The sequence below is a fragment of the Fonsecaea monophora genome (genome assembly GCF_001642475.1).
Source record: "Fonsecaea monophora strain CBS 269.37 chromosome Unknown Scaff74, whole genome shotgun sequence".
In the NCBI taxonomy this organism is placed as follows: Eukaryota; Fungi; Ascomycota; class Eurotiomycetes; order Chaetothyriales; family Herpotrichiellaceae; genus Fonsecaea; species Fonsecaea monophora.
Window position 1 is genome coordinate 71513 of NW_019174005.1, and position 19125 is coordinate 90637.

At 52.4% G+C, this 19125-nt stretch overlaps 7 protein-coding genes across 7 annotated transcripts; 3 read left to right on the plus strand and 4 right to left on the minus strand.

Annotated features, from left to right (window-relative positions):
* Positions 1-1098: 1098 nt before the first annotated feature.
* On the minus strand, positions 1099-4976 carry AYO21_08487 (hypothetical protein; the record flags this gene model as incomplete). The annotated part of the gene is made up of 2 exons (XM_022658430.1): positions 1099-4407; positions 4485-4976. The coding sequence occupies 2 exons, from the start codon at positions 4974-4976 to the stop codon at positions 1099-1101; spliced, it is 3801 nt and encodes a 1266-aa protein (XP_022509254.1).
* Positions 4977-7598: 2622 nt separating this feature from the next.
* On the plus strand, positions 7599-9515 carry AYO21_08488 (hypothetical protein; the record flags this gene model as incomplete). The annotated part of the gene is made up of 3 exons (XM_022658431.1): positions 7599-8059; positions 8116-8473; positions 8541-9515. 3 exons carry the CDS (start codon positions 7599-7601, stop codon positions 9513-9515), a joined length of 1794 nt encoding a protein of 597 aa, XP_022509255.1.
* Positions 9516-10050: 535 nt separating this feature from the next.
* Positions 10051-10685, plus strand: AYO21_08489 (hypothetical protein; the record flags this gene model as incomplete). The annotated part of the gene is made up of 2 exons (XM_022658432.1): positions 10051-10089; positions 10305-10685. The coding sequence occupies 2 exons, from the start codon at positions 10051-10053 to the stop codon at positions 10683-10685; spliced, it is 420 nt and encodes a 139-aa protein (XP_022509256.1).
* Positions 10686-11628: 943 nt separating this feature from the next.
* Positions 11629-13270, minus strand: AYO21_08490 (hypothetical protein; the record flags this gene model as incomplete). The annotated part of the gene is made up of 3 exons (XM_022658433.1): positions 11629-11808; positions 11863-13098; positions 13202-13270. The coding sequence occupies 3 exons, from the start codon at positions 13268-13270 to the stop codon at positions 11629-11631; spliced, it is 1485 nt and encodes a 494-aa protein (XP_022509257.1).
* Positions 13271-14069: 799 nt separating this feature from the next.
* On the minus strand, positions 14070-15719 carry AYO21_08491 (hypothetical protein; the record flags this gene model as incomplete). Its single annotated transcript, XM_022658434.1, has 5 exons — positions 14070-14542; positions 14601-15061; positions 15112-15562; positions 15612-15656; positions 15707-15719. 5 exons carry the CDS (start codon positions 15717-15719, stop codon positions 14070-14072), a joined length of 1443 nt encoding a protein of 480 aa, XP_022509258.1.
* Positions 15720-16123: 404 nt separating this feature from the next.
* On the plus strand, positions 16124-18018 carry AYO21_08492 (hypothetical protein; the record flags this gene model as incomplete). The annotated part of the gene is made up of 2 exons (XM_022658435.1): positions 16124-17341; positions 17422-18018. 2 exons carry the CDS (start codon positions 16124-16126, stop codon positions 18016-18018), a joined length of 1815 nt encoding a protein of 604 aa, XP_022509259.1.
* A 403-nt stretch (positions 18019-18421) lies between these two features.
* AYO21_08493 (hypothetical protein) lies at positions 18422-19090 on the minus strand (the record flags this gene model as incomplete). Its single annotated transcript, XM_022658436.1, has 1 exon — positions 18422-19090. One exon carries the CDS (start codon positions 19088-19090, stop codon positions 18422-18424), a length of 669 nt encoding a protein of 222 aa, XP_022509260.1.
* Between the last annotated feature and the right edge of the window lie 35 nt (positions 19091-19125).

A 19125-nucleotide genomic window follows, 5' to 3' on the forward strand; every position in this document is an offset into this window, starting at 1 on the left:
CTGTTACCCTTACACCTTGTACGGCCCAGCTGGTGAGGGTTGTTCCCGGCACTTCATCACGGTCTGTGCCTCTACGTGGCGATGAAGATAAGTAGCCATCTGGCGAAACAAAACAGATCATGTACAAAAGAAATTTAAATGAATGTCTGCGCCGCGTGAATGCGTACGCTTAAAATTCTCCTCGTGAGTCTCCATCAAAGTCATCTGGTATGTCTTGGAACTCCTCCGTACTTTTAGGACGATCTGGGTTATTCTCACTCCCATGATCGCGCCGTACAGCTCTTCCTGACATGTTCTACCCTCTTGTGACTGCGCCGTCCACTCGAGCCCTATGCAGTCGATCGCCATGGATCAAGTGGTCCACTAGGTGGCCGTTTGGCTTTCTCAACTCGTACGTGTTTGCCTATGCCACTCTGTTTACTTTGTACGGGCCCCAGGATCTGCCTCCCATTGCTTTGGGTTGCCCCTTCAGACGAGGACCCAGTCTCCTTCACTGAATGTTACTGGCCGTACACGCTCTCGATTGAAGTATCGTTGATTTTGTTTATCTCTCAGTTCTGTCAGTCGGTTCGCCTCTACCCTGATTGTTTCCATCATTGGGCCAGGATCCTCCCGTACAGTACCTGTCTCTGGCATTGGCCCGACGTCGTTTGATATCAACCTTGGATGCACGCCGTACAGCATGTAAAAAGGTGATTGCTCCGTTGTTGTGTATGTACGCACTCGGGCGTAGTATACTGCGTTCCAGGTACAGATCCTACATCTCTCTTGGTTTTCCAACGAGATACTTCGAGATTGAACGTCTAAGCGTTCCATTCAGGTAATGACAATCCCCTGCAGGCATCATTAGCCACAGATACAGACTTCAACAATCTTGCGGCTTCAGTGTCGTTCAGATTCCGTGGCTTATATCCGAATCGTCCAGCCCTAACTACGTGATGGAATCTGCCACTTACTACGTTGCACTAGATAAAGAACTTGGGGAGAAACTTCTAGATATCTTGCTATTATACAGTATATAAGAAAGAAATTCTCCGGACCTCTCGTTCGTGAAATTATCATAAAAAATTATTAGGATATTCTTTGATCGGAGGATGGCTACACAGTCCAACGCACAATAGTAACATGACCATTTCCGCTCCCGATGACAATAATATCGCTTTGGCCTCGCCAAGATGTAGGACGATATTCAGGTGGTAGCCATAATACTCTCTGTGAGCTCCATGTAATCCAGTCACCAGTGACTCCGAATTCACTACCGGATGGTAAGTTAAAGTTAGGTGATTGCGTTGTTGTAACAGTAGGTCGTGGTAACTGTTGCGGAATATTGATGACTTCACCATTAGCTAGAATATTTGAGCCATTGTCAATAAATTTGATATAGTTGTCGTAGGTGTGAGAATTGTAGCATAGTAACTCAGCTCCAGTAGTAACATCCCACATCCGAACCGTATTATCGTAGGAGCTAGAGGCAACGCGTGACCCGTCAGGCGAGAAGACCACGCTACTGACCGAGTTAGAGTGGCCCTCGAGTGTCTGCTCGCACGCACCCGTCTGTACATCCCACAGTCGTACAGTGTTGTCGTTAGAGCCAGAGGCGACGCGTGACCCGTCAGGCGAGAAGACCACGCTACTGACCGATCTGGAGTGGCCCTCGAGTGTCTGCTCGCACGCACCCGTCTGTACATCCCACAGTCGTACAGTGTTATCGCTGGAGCCAGAGGCGACGCGTGACCCGTCAGGCGAGAAGACCACGCTACTGACCCAGTTAGAGTGGCCCTCGAGTGTCTGCTCGCACGCACCCGTCTGTACATCCCACAGTCGTACGGTGTTGTCGTTAGAGCCAGAGGCGACGCGTGACCCGTCAGGCGAGAAGACTACGCTATTGACCGAGCTGGAGTGGCCCTCGAGTGTCTGCTCGCACGCACCCGTCTGTACATCCCACAGTCGTACAGTGTTATCGCTAGAGCCAGAGGCGACGCGTGACCCGTCAGGCGAGAAGACCACGCTGTAGACCGTGCCGGAGTGACCCTCGAGTGTCTGCTCGCACGCACCCGTCTGTACATCCCACAGTCGTACGGTGTTGTCGTCGGAGCTAGAGGCGACGCGCGACCCGTCAGGCGAGAAGACCACGCTGCTGACCCAGCTGGAGTGGCCCTCATAAATTAGTAAGCATGCACTCCACCGCTCTGGGATTTCTCTTATCACTCGGACACTTTGTAATGCTTGATCCTGGAAATCGTTGCGGACAATGCTGGCGAGTGGGCTAAAATGCCAAGCACTAGCATACGCCTGTAACGGCGCTTGCGCAAGAATAGGATTGAATGTTAGCACAAACCGTCGCGCATCTTGTATAAAGGCCGATATTTGGCTGTTCTCTTCTGCCACCAGCGATTGTAATGTGACGACGAAGTTAACGCTCTCGTAGATGCTCCCCAGAAGGCTCAACGATTCGAGCCAATGTAGAAAGTGCTTCCGTAGGAAATTGGCAGCGACATCATCGTCACGGATCTTTTGTCCGCTGTGCTGGAGGTGGTAGACCCAGTAGCGGCAGGCATATCGGAGAGAAGGCGGAATGTGTTCGGTGACGGTGGTCTCGTCGATGTCTTCCCGTAAGACGCCAGGGTGCTGTAGTTGGCAGATATCCTTTCGAAGACCGTCAGAACTCTGAAGTAATGCAAGGCATTTATCGCTCAGTTTTTTATGCGCGCAGGACTCATCAATCGCAAATAGTCGTGCTTGATCAGAGTTGCTTTCTTTCACGAGGAATTCCCGGAAGGAGAGGTGGAACAACGTAACCGGCGTATCAGGGTTGGGAGGCACAGACAGCACCGAGTGAAGAAGTCGTAGCTGTTGATCAATTTTCCGTCTAGGAATCTGGAGTAATTGGGAGAGGGAAATCGTGGACAAGGGATTGGCCAAGAGAATGATCGAACCCACAATTTCACGGAAATCGTGACAAAGCTTATCCTTTTCTTTGGGCTCCTCGACGTCGACTAATATCTGCCGGAGCGCCGGAAGATACGTTTGCTCCATTTGGGTCATTTTCCCGGTGTTGAGCTGAACGAGAAACGTCGCCAGTCGGTCGTGGGGGTCCCCGTGAAGGTCACCAATGTAGCGGGAAATCGTGGCAGCCACAATGAAAAGTGGAACGGACAGTTGAATTAAGGACTCTAGAGTCTGCCTGCCTGGCCAGTGGGGAGCCAGTGCTTGATCTTTTGGCCAAAGACAGTTATGCTCATCGCGAATCCGTTGGAATTCACTTTCCAGGTAGATGGAGATGTCATTGCGGATCGTGGAAGGTGGAATATCGTGAAGAGCGACATCGCGATGGGTTTCAGTGCCGATTTGTGCAAAACCGAGATTGATCGGTAGGTCCGGTCGACTGGTCAGAAAGACTCGTATCTGGACTGAACTGAGTCGCCGTAAACTAGCCAGGAGAGAGAGAATAGTGCGTATATCTCCTTCTCGGTCACACTCGTCCAGCGCATCGAGAACTAAGATTGGTCTTGTAGACGAGGTAGGACCAAGGCCGGCCAAAGGCTGATAGATAAGCTTTTCGAACTGTTCCCTCAAAGTTTCGCGGGCGATCCCGGGGTCCTTATCGATCGCCTGGTGAATGGGGGTTGCTAATTCCGGTATCTGGCCGACTAAGTCGACCGCAATAGTGGTGAAGAAGAGACTCGCATTCTCACGATCTTGCTCGCCTCGCTTGAAGAAGAAACTGGCGCCCAGCCGCCCTTTGTCGGCAAACGCCTTGGCGACCGTGCGACATATCGTCGACTTACCCATCCCTGCCGAACCTCTCAACCAAAAAATGCATTTTCCATCGATGTCATCGGCCCAGTCATAGATCCCTCGGAGTAAGTCTACCCGAGTGTCTGGGTGACATCGAGCATCGCGTTCGCTTTTGTGAGAGTTGAAAGCGGCCCCCGTTGCCACCGGGAGCTTGCTGAGGTCGAATTTAGCCTCTAGTCTATCGATGCCAGTCCGTATAAGATGTATGGCTTCTAACTGCTTCAAGACTTGCCGGAGATCTTCTTGTTGCCGCTTCACCGCTGCTCGGGCAGTAGCGTTCAATTCTCGATCACAGTTGCTCGCCTCGATCTCGGCACGGCTGGCCATTTTATTGCAGGCATTCTCAAAGGTCGACACATCTTCGATTCGCCAGAATGCGTCAAACGCACGTGTGATACTGCCTCTTTGATAGATGCGAACCGCGCCTGCGAGAAATTGTAATATCAACGCATAAAACTCGACCAAGCAGGTTTCCAAATCGGTACGAGCCTGACTAGCCGGAAGAGTGGTCAAATACGCCATGTACACTTGGAGACGGGTCGAGAGGTAGAGTGCTGTTTCGAGACCAAGGAGGAGAGCCGCCATCTGGCTTTGCGCGGAAATTGCGGCCTAAACGCAGTCAGCCTGAAGTCTATTTCCACTTACGCCGTATATGTAACGGCTTCCACAAGATCTACAACACTTACCTCCAAAAGAAGACGAATGCCTGCCCACGGAAGTCCCACATGCACAGGATCGACGTTGGAGGCAACATCTCCCACCTGCTTAAAGCGATCTAACCATTTTATAACATTGTCTGCCTCTTCTTGTAAGGTGACAGTATGTCCGCGAAATGTCCAAGTCCATCTTGTCGCCTGGCATGTCGTCTGCTTCTCCTTCGTCGCCGCGAGGGCTTGCCGTAAGAGTGCATCCACATCGGTCGTTTTCGTCACGCTGTGTTGTTGAATGGTGTCTTGGTCCTGCCGGGAGAGAAGAAGGAAAACTCGGGTTTGGAAATCTTGCTGCGTCGCAGTCGACGTTCCCGAAGCGTTAGACTGCGTGGCAGGAGCTGGGGATGCTGCTGGGGATGCTGCTGGGGATGCTGCTAGGGAGTTTGGTTTGCTCGGGGAAGTGGAACTACGGAAGGAGAGCAACTGTCGGAGACGGCTGCGCTTACTACCCGGGGTCGCTAGGGACATGGTGAGATGGCAAGCGTGAAACGAAGAAGTTATAATACCGCTTAGAGACGCGAGAAAAACTCAACAATTGAATTCGAAGTGAAAATGTTGCCTTTTCAGGGTCAGGCTGAGTGGCAGCGGTATCTGAGTCTGTTCAAGCTAGACGCAGACGTGGCTGAACTACGCAGCCGCTCTTCGATGCAGCTTCTCACGTGCAAGTTAGTGTGGTCGAGGCGGCAATGGTGCGAGCATCGTGGCGGTGGCTGAGCTACTTGCTGTCCTTGTCGCGTGTATGTTATCAGTTTTCCGGTATTGTAATCGGCTATTTGTCAATCTGCACCGAAGTACCTGACGGGGGTGTTCGCCCACGCGAAACCGCAGCACAGACGATGAACAGCTTGAGTTGCTGAATTGATTATCTATTCTAAAGTGTATATAAGCTGGAACATTGTCTTCAATATCTTAAATGTCAAGTCGATGGGAATCAGTACCCTCCCGGGAGATGGACCGATTTGGGAACTTTCTCGTGGCCAATGTAAACCGGGGCCTTGAGAATGTCATGTCACGGTATTAATGAACAAAAGCAATGATGATCATAACATGATCACTTTTTAACACGGGAGTACGCTCGCATACTCAATCCGCGTCCAAAGTGGTGGGTGCGCGTTGTCGATGCTCGGAGTACTTGGTGCTTATTTCAGCAACGCAGGGCATTTGACCACGCCGGGATGTCGTTTACTTGATGCGATCTACAAATTTTGCAGTTTAGATATAAGAAACACCGATCGCACGACCATCTGTCAGTCAGAAAAACAAATTTTCGTCGTAATCTCTTCACATAGCCTTTCCACAACGTTATTACAGACCTCTCTTTACCTCTAGATCTAATATCTATAACTGTGATGGGTTGAACCCAGGAGAAGGCTTGGTTCTGGCAAACCAGCGCCAAGACTACCGTTAGGACTAACGCCGCCTCCTGATTGGACGAGACGCGGACGGTGCAAGGGATACAGGATCCTGGCAACTGAGACACTGTACGTAAGGGAAAGTAAGGAAGAAAGAAAAGGTGTAAGGGGAAATGCAGGACATGTACGAAAGAGGAAGGAAAAGGGAGAAAGGGAAATACAATGGGTATCCCTTACAGAGACTCGTACGATATAAGGAGAGAGAGAGGACGTTATTCCTTCTTCTTCTCTCCTCAGATTTATCCTCCTTGTTGCTAGGTTGGCTAGCTAGTTGCAGCACTCTTTCCAAACCCTCACACCGCCCTTGTCAAAAAAGTAATAGAAAGCTAGGTTGTGGGCTCTTCGTCAACCCTGTCTACCTGAACCTACCTTACCGTTAAAATAACAGCTCACAAGTGCTAATATGCCTGAGAAATGAAGCACTTGGACTCGCTGTCCTCGTGGGGATGCGGAAATGCAGGATGATGGCGAAGCTAGCCCCAGACTAACCAAATTTGGAGAAAGGGAACTTTTGTGCCCATGACGTCAGCTCGAATCGGTGGACAAGGTGTTATACTGTAGGCTAGGCCGAGGCGCTAAATTGGTAACTATAGGCGGGTGCCGGAAACCGGGCCACAGCCTAGATGTGGGCGCGACTGATCCGTTGCTCAGGCCCCACTCCAATGTGCTCAGTCACGTGCGGAGTATCTCAAGTTGAAGCGCCGAGGCTCAGGGCCACGGTCAGGTCCAGAGATGGAAATGGAAAGTCCTCGTGTCGAGATTCCGACCACTGCCCAAGGGGAAGATGCTGGCTAAACCCAAGAACGGCTTAGTGCCCTTTCAATATTCTGCAGCCTCACTCCACTGCTCTGTTGAGGCGGGACAACCACATATTTTCCATACTGCAGTATATGGTGCATCACTTCCTACTATCTGAGGTGTTTTGATATTGGTGCAAGCTCTGGTATGATAGTCCGATGTTCCGCCGCCAGATGCGATTCTGAGCACTAATTCGGTATTTACAAGGATTGCATACCAGCGCAAGACATCCAAGGTATATGTAAAACATCTCTAACAGCGATGATGGAGAGTTGTTGGACTGTCAATAGAGCAGGTAACCACCTGCTTGCTTGACGAATGCAGATAATTGCACCGCCACCATCACGTGACAAAATGAAGGGTGTGTGCCACAGTTGCCACTGGTGCCCCACCTCGTCTTCGCTTTCTCGACATACGAGGGAAAAGGGAAAAGGGAAAACGTATTCGTATCCAGGACATTGATCCAACCTCACTTCCCTCTCCTCAATATTTATAGACTCTTCTCCACAGCAAAATAATGAAAAAAGCCCTGCAGATCGCCTTGCGAACCTTGGCAGACATCGCATAGAGAAAACTCCCAAAAATATCGTCCAAGAACATCTTGTCATGAGGGATGAGGTGCTGCTATTTGTCGCAGAATCATCCTGATCGAGATTAACTCGACAGCTGAGTTCAACTATCCTAGGTGCATCGACAAATGATCACTGGGCTCCGTCACAGAAGATTCGCATGCCCTCCAGGCAACTGCTTTTAAAGCTGTTGAGCAGAGATGGCAGTCGAGGGGACTCTGTACAAAAGCCATTTCCTGACCGTCGTCCCCGTGGAGTAACTCAGTGTCTTCTCTTTTGTCGCACTTCTCATCATTAAGCATTCGAGCAGGATGATTTACAGCTTTCGCCTTACGCTCTGCTACATTCTCTTCCTTGCTGGCACGCTTCAAGCAACCCCGCAGCAATACTGCAAGCCTATTGTAGGTTCCCCAGGATGGCCGTCAATCTCTGACTGGCACGCTCTGAACGAGTCTATCTCGGGTCGCCTCATCGCGCCAGTGCCCCCAGGACTGGTCTGTCAAACCAACAGTTCGTCGTACAGCGCACAGGCCTGTGGTCAATTGCTTGCACAGTGGACCAATTCTTCCTTTCATGCTGAAGACCCCTTCACAACCAATTACAACGACGACTCTTGCCTTCCTGACCCTCGCGCACCATGTTCCACTGCCCCTCTCCCAGCTTATGTCGTCAACGCTACCAACACGGCCGACGTCCAAGCTGCCTGCCAATTCGCTTACAAGACTGGGGTTAGGCTCATCGTCAAAGGAACCGGCCATGACTTTCTGGGACGGTACACGCCCTGATGACACGTCCATGGTGGCCTCAAAACGCTGACATTATGAACAGATCATCTGGCCGAAGCTCTCTCTCAGTCTGGACACATAACATCCGTGGCATCAATATCACGATGGGGGATCTTCGAGCCAAACGGTATGGCGGGATTGCTTCGGTCAAGATTGCCGCGGGCATGCGCTTTGGCGAAATCTACCAAGCGGTTTCCTCATACAATCTCACCTTAGTTGGTGGCGCAGATCCCAACGTGGGCATTGGTGGCTGGGTTACTGGAGGTGGACATTCCCCGATCAGCGCCGTCTACGGCCTTGGGGCGGACCAAGTCCTTGAGATGGAGGTTGTCACCGCCAACGGCACACACCTGACTATTAACGAGGATTCCTACCCTGACCTCTTCTGGGCGATGCGGGGAGTAAGTTTTTGTTGCTGGTTCATATGGTTGACCAACGGAAGATCTGACTCTCAATGTACTTTTTTAGGGCGGCGGTTCTACTTTCGCAGTCCTCCTGTCCGTCACGGTCCGCGCATATCCTGTGCTACCGACGGCAGTTTATTCGTTCAGCTACAACACCACTGCAAATAGTGACACATTCTGGTCTCTAGTGGCATACTTCCACAACCAGCTACCCGAACTCTCAGACGCCGGTGTCATGGGCTACTACTTTATCGTGCCCAACAACAGCGCCGCACAGCCTGTCCCGATCCGAATGGGCTCGGTTGTCGGCTTCTGGTTCGTTCCGAACAAGACTGTCGAAGAAACCCAGCAGATCTTGACGCCTTTGGAAGAGCGTCTTCGGAACAACACATACAACTGGACGGACACGGTGTTTGTGGAGAGCATAGCCGTACCCGTTGAGGACTTTACCAAATTCTGGCTCACCTACGGCGCTGCCCAGAGTGTTGGATCAGAAGTCCGGCTAGGGTCTCGCCTGTTGGACAAGGCCGCCCTCAAGACCGACCCGGCAAAGCTGAAAAAGCTCTTCGAGCAGACGACCTCTAACCCGCAGTATTCGATTCTGGGCCACGTCGTGGCAGGCAAGGGTGTGAAGACCGTCAAGAACGGGATCCCCGGAGGGAGTAACTCGGTCCTGCCCGCGTGGCGCGACGCATACACACATATCGTACTCCCACGATCATGGGCGTTCCTCAATGAGACGGCAAAGGTCGCTACGACCACACACCTCCGCGAGGTCGAGGCCGAGGCCCTCCGCGAACTGGCGCCTAACACAGGAGCGTACGTCAACGAAGCAGACCCGACGGAACCGAACTGGCAAAAGACCTTTTGGGGATCAAACTACCCGAGGCTGCTGCAGTTGAAGAGGCACTGGGACCCCAAGGGTGTCTTTTGGTGCGTGCCCTGCGTGGGTCACAAGGACGGTTGGGAGGTCGTCAGTGACGTTGGTGTCGAGGGCGCGGTGGGCGAGTCTCCAGGGAGGATTTGTCGGACTTCATGAGATGTCGCAGCTTATTCCGGGGAGGGAGATTTGGTCCTCCTCTTGAGATAAGATCAAGACGGCTCGAGACGGCTCGAAGAAGGATTGGGCACCATGGTTGGGATGCTGGTACTTGGGCACGATTAGTGGGATGGAATGCTCCGTGCACGAAGAGGTCAACGCACCACTCCCCGGTGTCTTTGACACAGAGTAATCACATAATCGAAACATCTAATGCGAACACTTGGACTAATATCGCATCCGCTATTCATCCCATGACTCTACCTTGTGTCTGTCTATGCACAAGAGGGTTAAGTGCTCGTCATGCATTCCTTCATTGGCCACGAGGCCGTCAAGGCTGAGCTTCTCCTAATAAGGTTAGCGACAAAGCCTCGCGTAGCTGCTCCGTTCGCCGTTTCGCGAAATTCATCTGGGCGCAGCTTTCTCCAGCTTTTCCAAACCGCGAAGCTCTACCATCACCCGGATTCTTTGTACTCACCCCCATCTACGGATAAATTCTGGAGGGAAGCGGCTCACAATCCTTGCATCTCAAGCCATGGGTGTGCAAGGGCTCAAGACGGTGTCGACGGCACGGGTAAGTTTCTTTTTTGTCACGCAGTTTTCCTCACGCCCAGTTGTTCCCAGTCCATCATGATATTCCCTGGTTTCTAGCCCTCCTTTTTGTTAAATAGAAGAAGAGGAGGGAAAGGATAAGCAGTCTATCATTTCATATTCCGTTGGGCAACGAGCATTTCATACTTCTCCAATGACCATGGAGTCCGTTTCACTGATACATGCGCACACATACAGAACGGCCTAGGCGCCTACATCCTGCAATGCACGCGGCTACACCTGACGTACTCGGACCACTGGGCCTCGTCGACGGGGCTCAAGTCGCTGCTCGCGTCGCCGGCCTTCTCGTCGCTCACGCACCGGTACCCTAGCGTCGAATTCAGGATCTCGCCGCGCCCAAACCGCCACCCGGTCATCAAGGCGCAGTACTGCAACGGGCGGTCCAAGGCCATCTGCGTGAAGAACATGGCCCGCGAACAGGTCCTGGAAAAGGCCGAGTTCCTACTCGGCAACTCGGGCGACAAGAACGTCTTAGTCAAAGGCAAAAAGGTCGTCAGCTCCAACGAGGGCGTCAGGGGCATGTGGAGTCCCATGCACGGGGGGATCAAGAAGATTTGAGCCCCCTTTTTGGACCATGCTCGTGCTTTGGGACTTGGGACAATCGAGGCTTCTTTGAGCTCTGAAGATTTTTTGGGCAGGTCCCTTCCGAGGGGCTTGAAAGAGGGGCGGCACACGTCGTGAGATCTCGGTGGGAAATAGGACTTCGACACCCCTCTCTGGAGTCTCCTTGTAAGGTGTGAAAGGGACGGAAGGGTCGGGTTCTCAGCGGTTGGGCACAAGCGGACGCATTCGAGCGTGAGATCACGCACCCTTGGGGCCAGCGTGTGAATCCAGGGAAATGAAGAGGGAACCCCATTTATTACATTGGCAAAGCGGCTGGAAGGCTCCCCGGCCTCCATACATTCGGTCCCCTGACCAGTGGGCAATCAATCGTCGACGAAGCCAAACAAGCCTGTCTCTTGGTCGAGCGACGAGACCGTTCTGAACCTGGCGACACCTTGAAGCCCGTCGTGACGTTCCAAAAGCTCGACTCCATACCGGGCACCCGAAAGACGTTTTGAGACCTCTGTGGGTGAGATCCGGCCAAGTTATACGCATACCGCTCGCCGCAATTGGCACGACAACGCCCATGTCCCTGGAAGAAGCTCGAACACAAACGTGTGTCTACTTGTAGTCAAGCTGCTTTCTGCTCAAACGAATTATGATTCCGTGGTCGAAGAACCTGCGACGATGCTTTGGAACGTTGGCTACTTGACATCACTCGATCTGCAATATGTGTACAATAGTTACAACTGAGTTCAACAGCATCAGAAGCGTGCTGCGGCTGATTCGACTGGAATATCTATGCATCATCCTCCATCGTGAGCGCGAAATCCCCCTTAACAAATATGACTCCCCGATCCCTGAATTAAAAAGGTTCATTTCTTCGTTGGCTGGATCGATGTCTGACTGCATCTGCAATCAAGTGGCCTGGATGATCAAACCAATCCTTGGTGTGGGCTCAGAGATAGATAGGAAACATGGCAGCCTTGCTAACAACCTTGGTGTTGCAGCCGTCGACACTGCAGACGGTAAACGGAACCGATCTGGTTGATTCCAGCTTCTTTTCGGGCTCTTTGCCTTTGCCTTTCTTTGATGCTTTCGACTTGGATCGGTTGACGGCACATTCGCCACAGTAGACCTAAAAGATTCGTTAGGACAATAAAACATCCGGGGCGATTTCAAAGCCACTTACATGTCCACAGTTTTTCACAACCCAGACCTGCTTTTTAACATCTCCTTTCCCAACCGCCAGTTCGTCACCGCACATGGGACACAGGATGACATCCTCCTCTCCGAAAGTCCTGATAAACCCTTCTTTGGCAGTTGGGGGCCCTTTATAAGGCTCGGGCACTTCTTGAGGTGTTTCAGAGCTGCGATCAAAGACATCGAAATCAAGAGGAAACCCGGGTTGTCTGTAATCCATGTTGATGACGATAGTATCATCCACACCGTCGTTCCCAAACCGTCCATCATGACCACGAGGCGGAACTCCGTCCAGGCGATCCAGGAACCCATCACCGTAGCCAGGGGCGACGTGCTGCACGTTCCCAAACATAAATTGTGTTCCCCTCCTCAGGATGTCTAGAGATAATCCCAGTGGACCTCTTTCCAAGCGAGGCCGAGGGGGGTAAGTCCCGACATTAGTCTGGACTGCAGCCTCCTGACGTTGGCGTTGGGGCACACGCCTCTCTTCAACAAATTCGACTTCTGGACTTTGACTTGGAGAAAGGGAGGCGACCGAGTCGGTGTCGAGCGTTTCCGTGTCCACCGGTATGTCAAAGTCATCTGTTTCAAAATCCGACTCGTCCGTGTCTGAAAGATTAATTATCTCGTGTGGTACATCCTGTGCTCTTGGGCCAAAAGGGGGGGCACGGGTGGATAGTTCTCGGTCCGGCTCTGCAAGTTCCTGTTGCCTCTGTGCAGGTTCTGGGCGTCTCTGTACATGAGGTTCATGCTGTCGTTGCCTTCGTGTACTTTCGCCTCGATTCCGTGCGGTGGCTTCTCTTACTCGCGCGAATTCCCGCTGCTGTTGAGCTATCTGTTGTGACTGTGCTAGTGTCATCCATGCGCTGACGAGCAGTTGTCGCGATGGTCTTTGGGAGGGCTGACTAGACGCTTGCCTCGAGAGTTGATGTGGAGAGGATTCCGAGGCAGTGGAAATGTCATCACTGTCACTTTCCGCTGTGAGATCGATCGTGAAATCGGGAGGGGCAGGGGCTGCAGTTTCTCTGGGGGCCTGTGTGGACATGGCCGGCGTCCGGTAGTCGAAACCGTCGCCTTGAAACCGTATTCTTCCTTCTGAGTGTTGTGGTGTCGAGTCCCGAGAAGGCTCAGGTGTTGGACGATAGTTGATGCGGCGGCGCTTGGAGGGCACCTGGTCGGGGGTAGCACTTCGACTTTGTGATCGGGTTATTTCTGCATGAGATCTCTGTGACTGCGGTTAGATGGTGATTGTACTACTTAATCATATGTGTGCATGTTTGAAAGTGGATGACATTCTGAGAGAGCGAGAGTGGGAATCGAGATCCTACCTTTCGACTGGATGAGGCCGATGCCGAATTCAGGAAGTTGCTCAGAGCGAGAGTGCCTGCAGGAGGCATGATCAAGACACCTGTGAAGGCAGGCTATGGTCCTCGAATCGACAATGTCATAAGGGCAAGTTGTTTGAGAAGGTCAGGACGCAGTTGTTGAGGAGGCAAGGAGATGAAGTGAGGTACGATTTGGGATTGTCGTCTGGGCACCAACGGAAAAACCCTCGCTAACCAAGAGCCAGTGAAGTGGAAACAATGGGCCGACCAGAAGTTGACACCGGGATGGATGCCGGTATGACAGGCGAGCGCGACTTGACAGATAGGCAAGGGGGATGATTAACAAAAGGGGAAGACTGAGGAAGAAGTGAGAAGAGGGGCAAATGCCAGCCTTGAAAATGGCCACCTGCGCTCTCTTTGTTCTAATGGTTTGGTGGTTTCTGGTGGCTCTGATGAATTGTTGTTTGGTTTCCTTCTGCGCTTCGAGGGGTTTTCGCAGATCATTTGCCACTGCCGCAAAGAACCTTTCGAGGCTCTTAAGGCCGCTGATAAATCCGCCTGCGCCTGTAATAAGAGAATATCACCACCACTAACACCACCGACAAGCCCTACAAGCTGGCACTGGCTGGGTCCGTTGTATTTGTTTGTACATATCATCGCCAGATGATAAAGACGCCATCTGTCGACGCAACTTGCATTCCATTTTGGTGTGACACTGGTCTTTTCTTTGCCTATTTCTTTTTTCCCTTCAAATCGCAGCAACATAACCAGGAAACCCGCGCAGGTGCCGCTGTCTGCAGCTCACATCAGTTATGGGTATCAACGCTGCTTTCCATCCGTCCATGACAGTATACAAATGGCGCAGAACCGTTCATCCCTCCGTCGCCGCTGCCAGGGTGGTAATCGCACCGTCTTCATTGAGAGTGAGAAGACTCTGAGCATGTTTGCCCCATGCAATCCGTGTCGCTGGGGTGCCTCGCTTCAGGATTTCGGTCCATTCTTTTGACGCCTTGGAGTAGTGTTCGACCGTAACTCCATCTTGCCCAGCCACTCCCAAGAACTGTCCAGTGTAGTCCCAGCTGATGGATTCAATCTGGCTGCCCGTCTCGATAGTTGTGATTTCGGTCGCTTTTCTCAGGTCCCAGATCGAGATGGTCGATGACTTCTCCGTCACACCCGCCAGCCAGATACCATTCTCCGAGAAGAAAATGCATCGCACAGGGCCGCCAAGGTCGAACGTAGCAGCTTCCGCACCAGACTTGACGTCGAATATCTTAATTTGGCCGTCGGCACCACCGGCCGCCAATAAATGGCCGTCAGGGTGGAATTGAGCACAGCGAAGACCTGAATCAAGTAAGCACGCAGCCGAGTAAGAGCGAGGGGGAATTGCGAGGGGACATACTGGAGTTGCTCGAAACCTGAGTGAGAACCCGACTGGATTCAAGGTCATAGAGAATATATGTCCTGTCCTCTCCGACAGAAGCCAGAATGGTGCCACTGGGATGCAGAGCCACCGCATTGGTCCGTCCGGCGTGGACTGAGAAGGACGAGACTTCCTGCTGTCCCTCGAAGACCTTAACTGCGCCCGCTGAGGTTGCAACGACGGCCCTGTCGTGAGCCCAGAGACCGCTTGTGGCTTCTCCCTCGCCAAAGTCGAGCGGGTATGATAACGTGTCCTCCGATAGTGAGTAGACTCCAGCTTTGCTGCCTGCGGCCAGGGCCAGGGCTCCCGTCTCGTGTACTGCAAGCACGCGGCCACCAGGAAACAATGGTTTGGAGGTTGATCTCGATGTGTATGTCGATATTGAGTCCGAAGTGGCCCATTCTTCGGGCACTGGTCGTTTTCGCCGGGTCTTGGACAAACTGGGAAGATTCATCAGTTCCTGGACAGCATGGACAGAAGGCAGACATACCTTGATTGTGTGTTTTCAATCTTCTCCACGATCGCTTGCGGTAATGGAGCGCTGTCCACTTGCATTGCATCGCCATTTGTGCTGGCAGAAGCCCCTCTAGTAATGTTTATTTGTGCCAGTGTTGCTCGTGCCTCATCTCTCTCTCTCGTGAGCTGTGCAATGACTCGCACCGCTGCATCATTTTCGTACAAGGCAGTACTGAGCTCCTGTCGAGCTTGGTGAAGATTCTGTTGCAACGTGTAGGTCTGAAGTGCCAAAGCATCCCATTCATTCTGGAAGAAGGAGAGCATCGCAGGTATGGAAGTCATCTGCGGAGGTCGTGGATAGACGACATTGGGACTTTTGAGATCGATAAGGTCTTCGACGGTCAGGCTCTCGCCGGTGGTGGGTTCGGTCCCATTTTCGCTGATATATGCTTCAATCAGGCGCTTTTCGTAGACATTGCCTGCGACTGTCAGACCCGTGATACTTGGAGGGAAACACATGTATCTTGTACGCACCACTTTTGCGCGAGGCCACAGGAACCTGCGCCGCTTCTCCCGAGACTGTCATGGCATTAGTCGCGAACATGCGCAAGACGGACGAAAGAACCTACTTGCGCACAGCATGGTGGCCGAGGCTGCTTCAACACACAATAGTGATGCTTCGAGAGATAGGTCTCGAATATCACCTGAGATTTACTTCACGACCACTCTCTTGCTGTGACAAAAAACCTACAAAAGTCCACCTGCACGTTCTTTCGTTTGAGGCTTTGCGACTGAGAATCAAAAGCCAAATTGTTATGGAGCTCGGCAAATATTCCTCTTTGGGCCTCAGCCTCGTCAGGTTTTCATCGCCAGCCTCGAAAGACATCGAGTTGCCTACTCCCCTAGTTGCATGACCTGGACCATCCGCATTCTGCATCCCCTCATCAACCGTAAAAGTGCCGTGAGGATCCTTCCTACCGATCTGCTTCCAAGTGGCATGGAGTCTCGTCTTGACTTCTCGGTAATCTCACTTCTGTCTGCTCACCATGGCGGACGCCGCCCTCCCATACCATGAGCCTGGAATCATTACAATCCTAGTCCAGTCGTCTTTCTTTCTGGCCTTGAATGTTCTAGGCACTGCACTGGATCATGTTTTCTACTGCGGTCTTGTGGGCCAAGTCCTGGTTGGAATGGCTTGGGGAACACCCGGCTCGAAGATGTTGTCTCGTGAATTCGAGGATGCGGCCACTCAGCTTGGTTACCTGGGCTTGATCGCGATTGTCTTCGAGGGCGGACTGGCAACTTCGGCTAAGTCTCTTGGGAGCTCCCTGTTACTGTCTATCTGCGTGGCCCTCACCGGCATATGTCTGCCAATGGCCCTCTCTTTCTCTCTGACGGGAATTTCCCATGCGACCAACTTACAAGCCTTTGCAGCCGGAGCGGCGCTGTGCTCAACAAGCCTAGGCACCACCTTTAGCCTTTTGAAGACGACGCGCCTGACCACGAGCCGTCTGGGCACGATCCTCACCAGTGCCGCAATGTTGGACGATGTTGTCGGGCTGATCATGGTTCAAGTCATAGCCAATTTGGGCTCCGGTCGTAGCTCTATTTCAGCGACCACAGTCATACGCCCGGTTTTTGTGTCCCTTGGCTTCGCCATCGTCATTCCCATAACCTGCAAGTTTTTGGTGAAGCCAGCTTTACCTCACGTCTTCGGGCTATTTGTCAAGGTGAGAGAGAAACTCGCTCTGACGGCACTGGATCAAGAGATGAAGATATTCTTCCTCTTGTCAACGGCATTTTTAGCCGCCTTGGTCACCGCGGCAAGCTATGCTGGGACATCAAATCTATTCGCCGCCTATCTAGCAGGAGCTACCATATCTTGGCTGGATGAAGCTAGTCTACAGACCACAGAGACTCGATCCCAAAGGAAACATTCGGAGAGAACAAAACTTCAAAACCATGCAGTCAATCTGTCCTCCAATATCACATCAGAACGATCCGAGGCGTCTCAATCTGCTAGTGAGGTCCCAGATTCAAAGGAAGAGATATCCCAAGACCATCAGCCCCCTCTGTCGCCGCTGTTGAGGCTATCCGGTGAGCCTACGCCGCCTCCAGAGAATCCAAGATCGGTAACGACTGTCAATCAAGATTCAGGAGCGGCCGATATCCCTGACGCTCTCGACGTGGAGAGCCGTGGCCTCCGGATGTACAACCACTACTATGCACCTGCGGTGGAGCGGGTCCTGAAGCCATTTTTCTTCGTAAGTTTTACTCTGTCCTCCACTTTTCTGCACGTGTTTCCTCCTTCTACAGGCCGCTCATGCTCATGCCTTTTCCCCAGGCCTCTATCGGCTTTTCCATCCCAATCACCAAGATGTTTCGCGGCCCTGTCATCTGGCGCGGGCTAGTTTATGCGTTGTTCATGGCTATCGGCAAGCTCTTCTGTGGCATGTGGCTGGTTCGCTTCTTCAACTCTTCGCCACCGCCGCCGCCGACGTCGCACTCTTCGATAACCAACAAAACCCGCAAGGATAAGCAGCAAGGGAAGAAACAGGTTATCCTAACGCGCAGGTCCCTCCCCCGGCCAAAGTCTCTCTATCCAGCGTCGATCCTCGGCTGCGCAATGGTCGCTCGAGGCGAGATTGGATTCCTGATCTCCGCGCTCGCCGCAACCAACGGCATCTTTACAAGCAGGCAAACGACCGGCAGCGGCGACGGCAACGACAACGACAATGCCGCGGCCGTGGATGGAGACGACGGTCTTGTCTCGGACCTATACTTGATCGTCACGTGGGCGATTCTTCTCTGCACCATCGCCGGCCCGCTAGCCCTGGGCTTCCTGGCGAAAAGGGTCAAGAGGCTGCAAGTGGAAAGGGCACGACATGGTGGCGGTCACGGGACAAAGGAGGACCCGCTGGGCATCTGGGGCGTCAATTAGTCCTTTTGAATCTCTGTGCGAGATGTGACCGGGTCAGAAAGGGTGGGTGTCTTCAAGTTTTGGGGCAAGAGGCCTAGTCAGCCAGCTAGCTAGCTAAATATAAAGGCCTATAAGAGAGAGTATCAACTAAATTTGGGGTTATCTGGAAGTGATTCTTACAAAAAATCCTGAAAAATTCCAATTCTTGGGACTTGAGAAGTGTGATCACAAAGGCTCTCCTGCAACAAAACACTGCTAGATGCAATTTTCACGTGGAACTTGAGCAGAGTGCAAAAATCACCAGCCCGCCATCCAGTATCCCTATCAGCTAACAATACCTATATTTTCGCCGTGTTCCCCCGATTCATCTGACTGCTATGGACTCCCACCCTGCATACCTGAGTGCTGTGTGCTGCGTGCCTTATCACCTAGCGAGCAATTTCCCGACGAGATCCTTACCTCTGCCATCCTTGATACTCATGGCCTGGTGCGCCAACGTGTCGAGAAATCCTGTCCTCTTTCCATTTTCGCCTCTCCTCGGCGCGTCAAAGGTCGGGTCAGAAACTTCGTCAGGCTCGACAAAGCCGTGGTGTTGTTGTTGCTGGCGCCGCTGTCGCCCATTGTCGTAGTGTGGAGGCGGTGCGTTGTTGGGGTACGCGTACAGATTCGAAGTAGATTCTGACGCGTTTTGTGCGGTCGCATCATACCCGTAGACGTGTCCATCGTGGTCCTGGTGGTTGTAGCCGTGCGGCAAGGGTGAGTAGGCGCTGTTACTCGTCGTCAGGACCTTAGGGTGGCGATCTTCCTGCTGCTGCTGTTGCCGGCGTCTACCTCCGCGCGGCTCGGTGAACTCCAACGGCACGAAGTTTTCCTGCGGCGGCGGATGCTGTTGTTGATGATAGGCCCGTTTGTCATCCTGATATGGGCCACCGGGGGAGTAGTATGGAGGTTCATCGAAGTATTGTTGATGGAAGCCCCGGTCTTGTGTGGGGCCCGGTGCAGGATTCGTGCGACGATTCTCGTTCGATTTGGACATCTTCTTCACGGCATAGATGCCCACGCCGGCAATGATGGCAGTCTTGATCAAGCCCATGATGGAGAGGACGTTTGTGGATCAAGTTTGGAGGC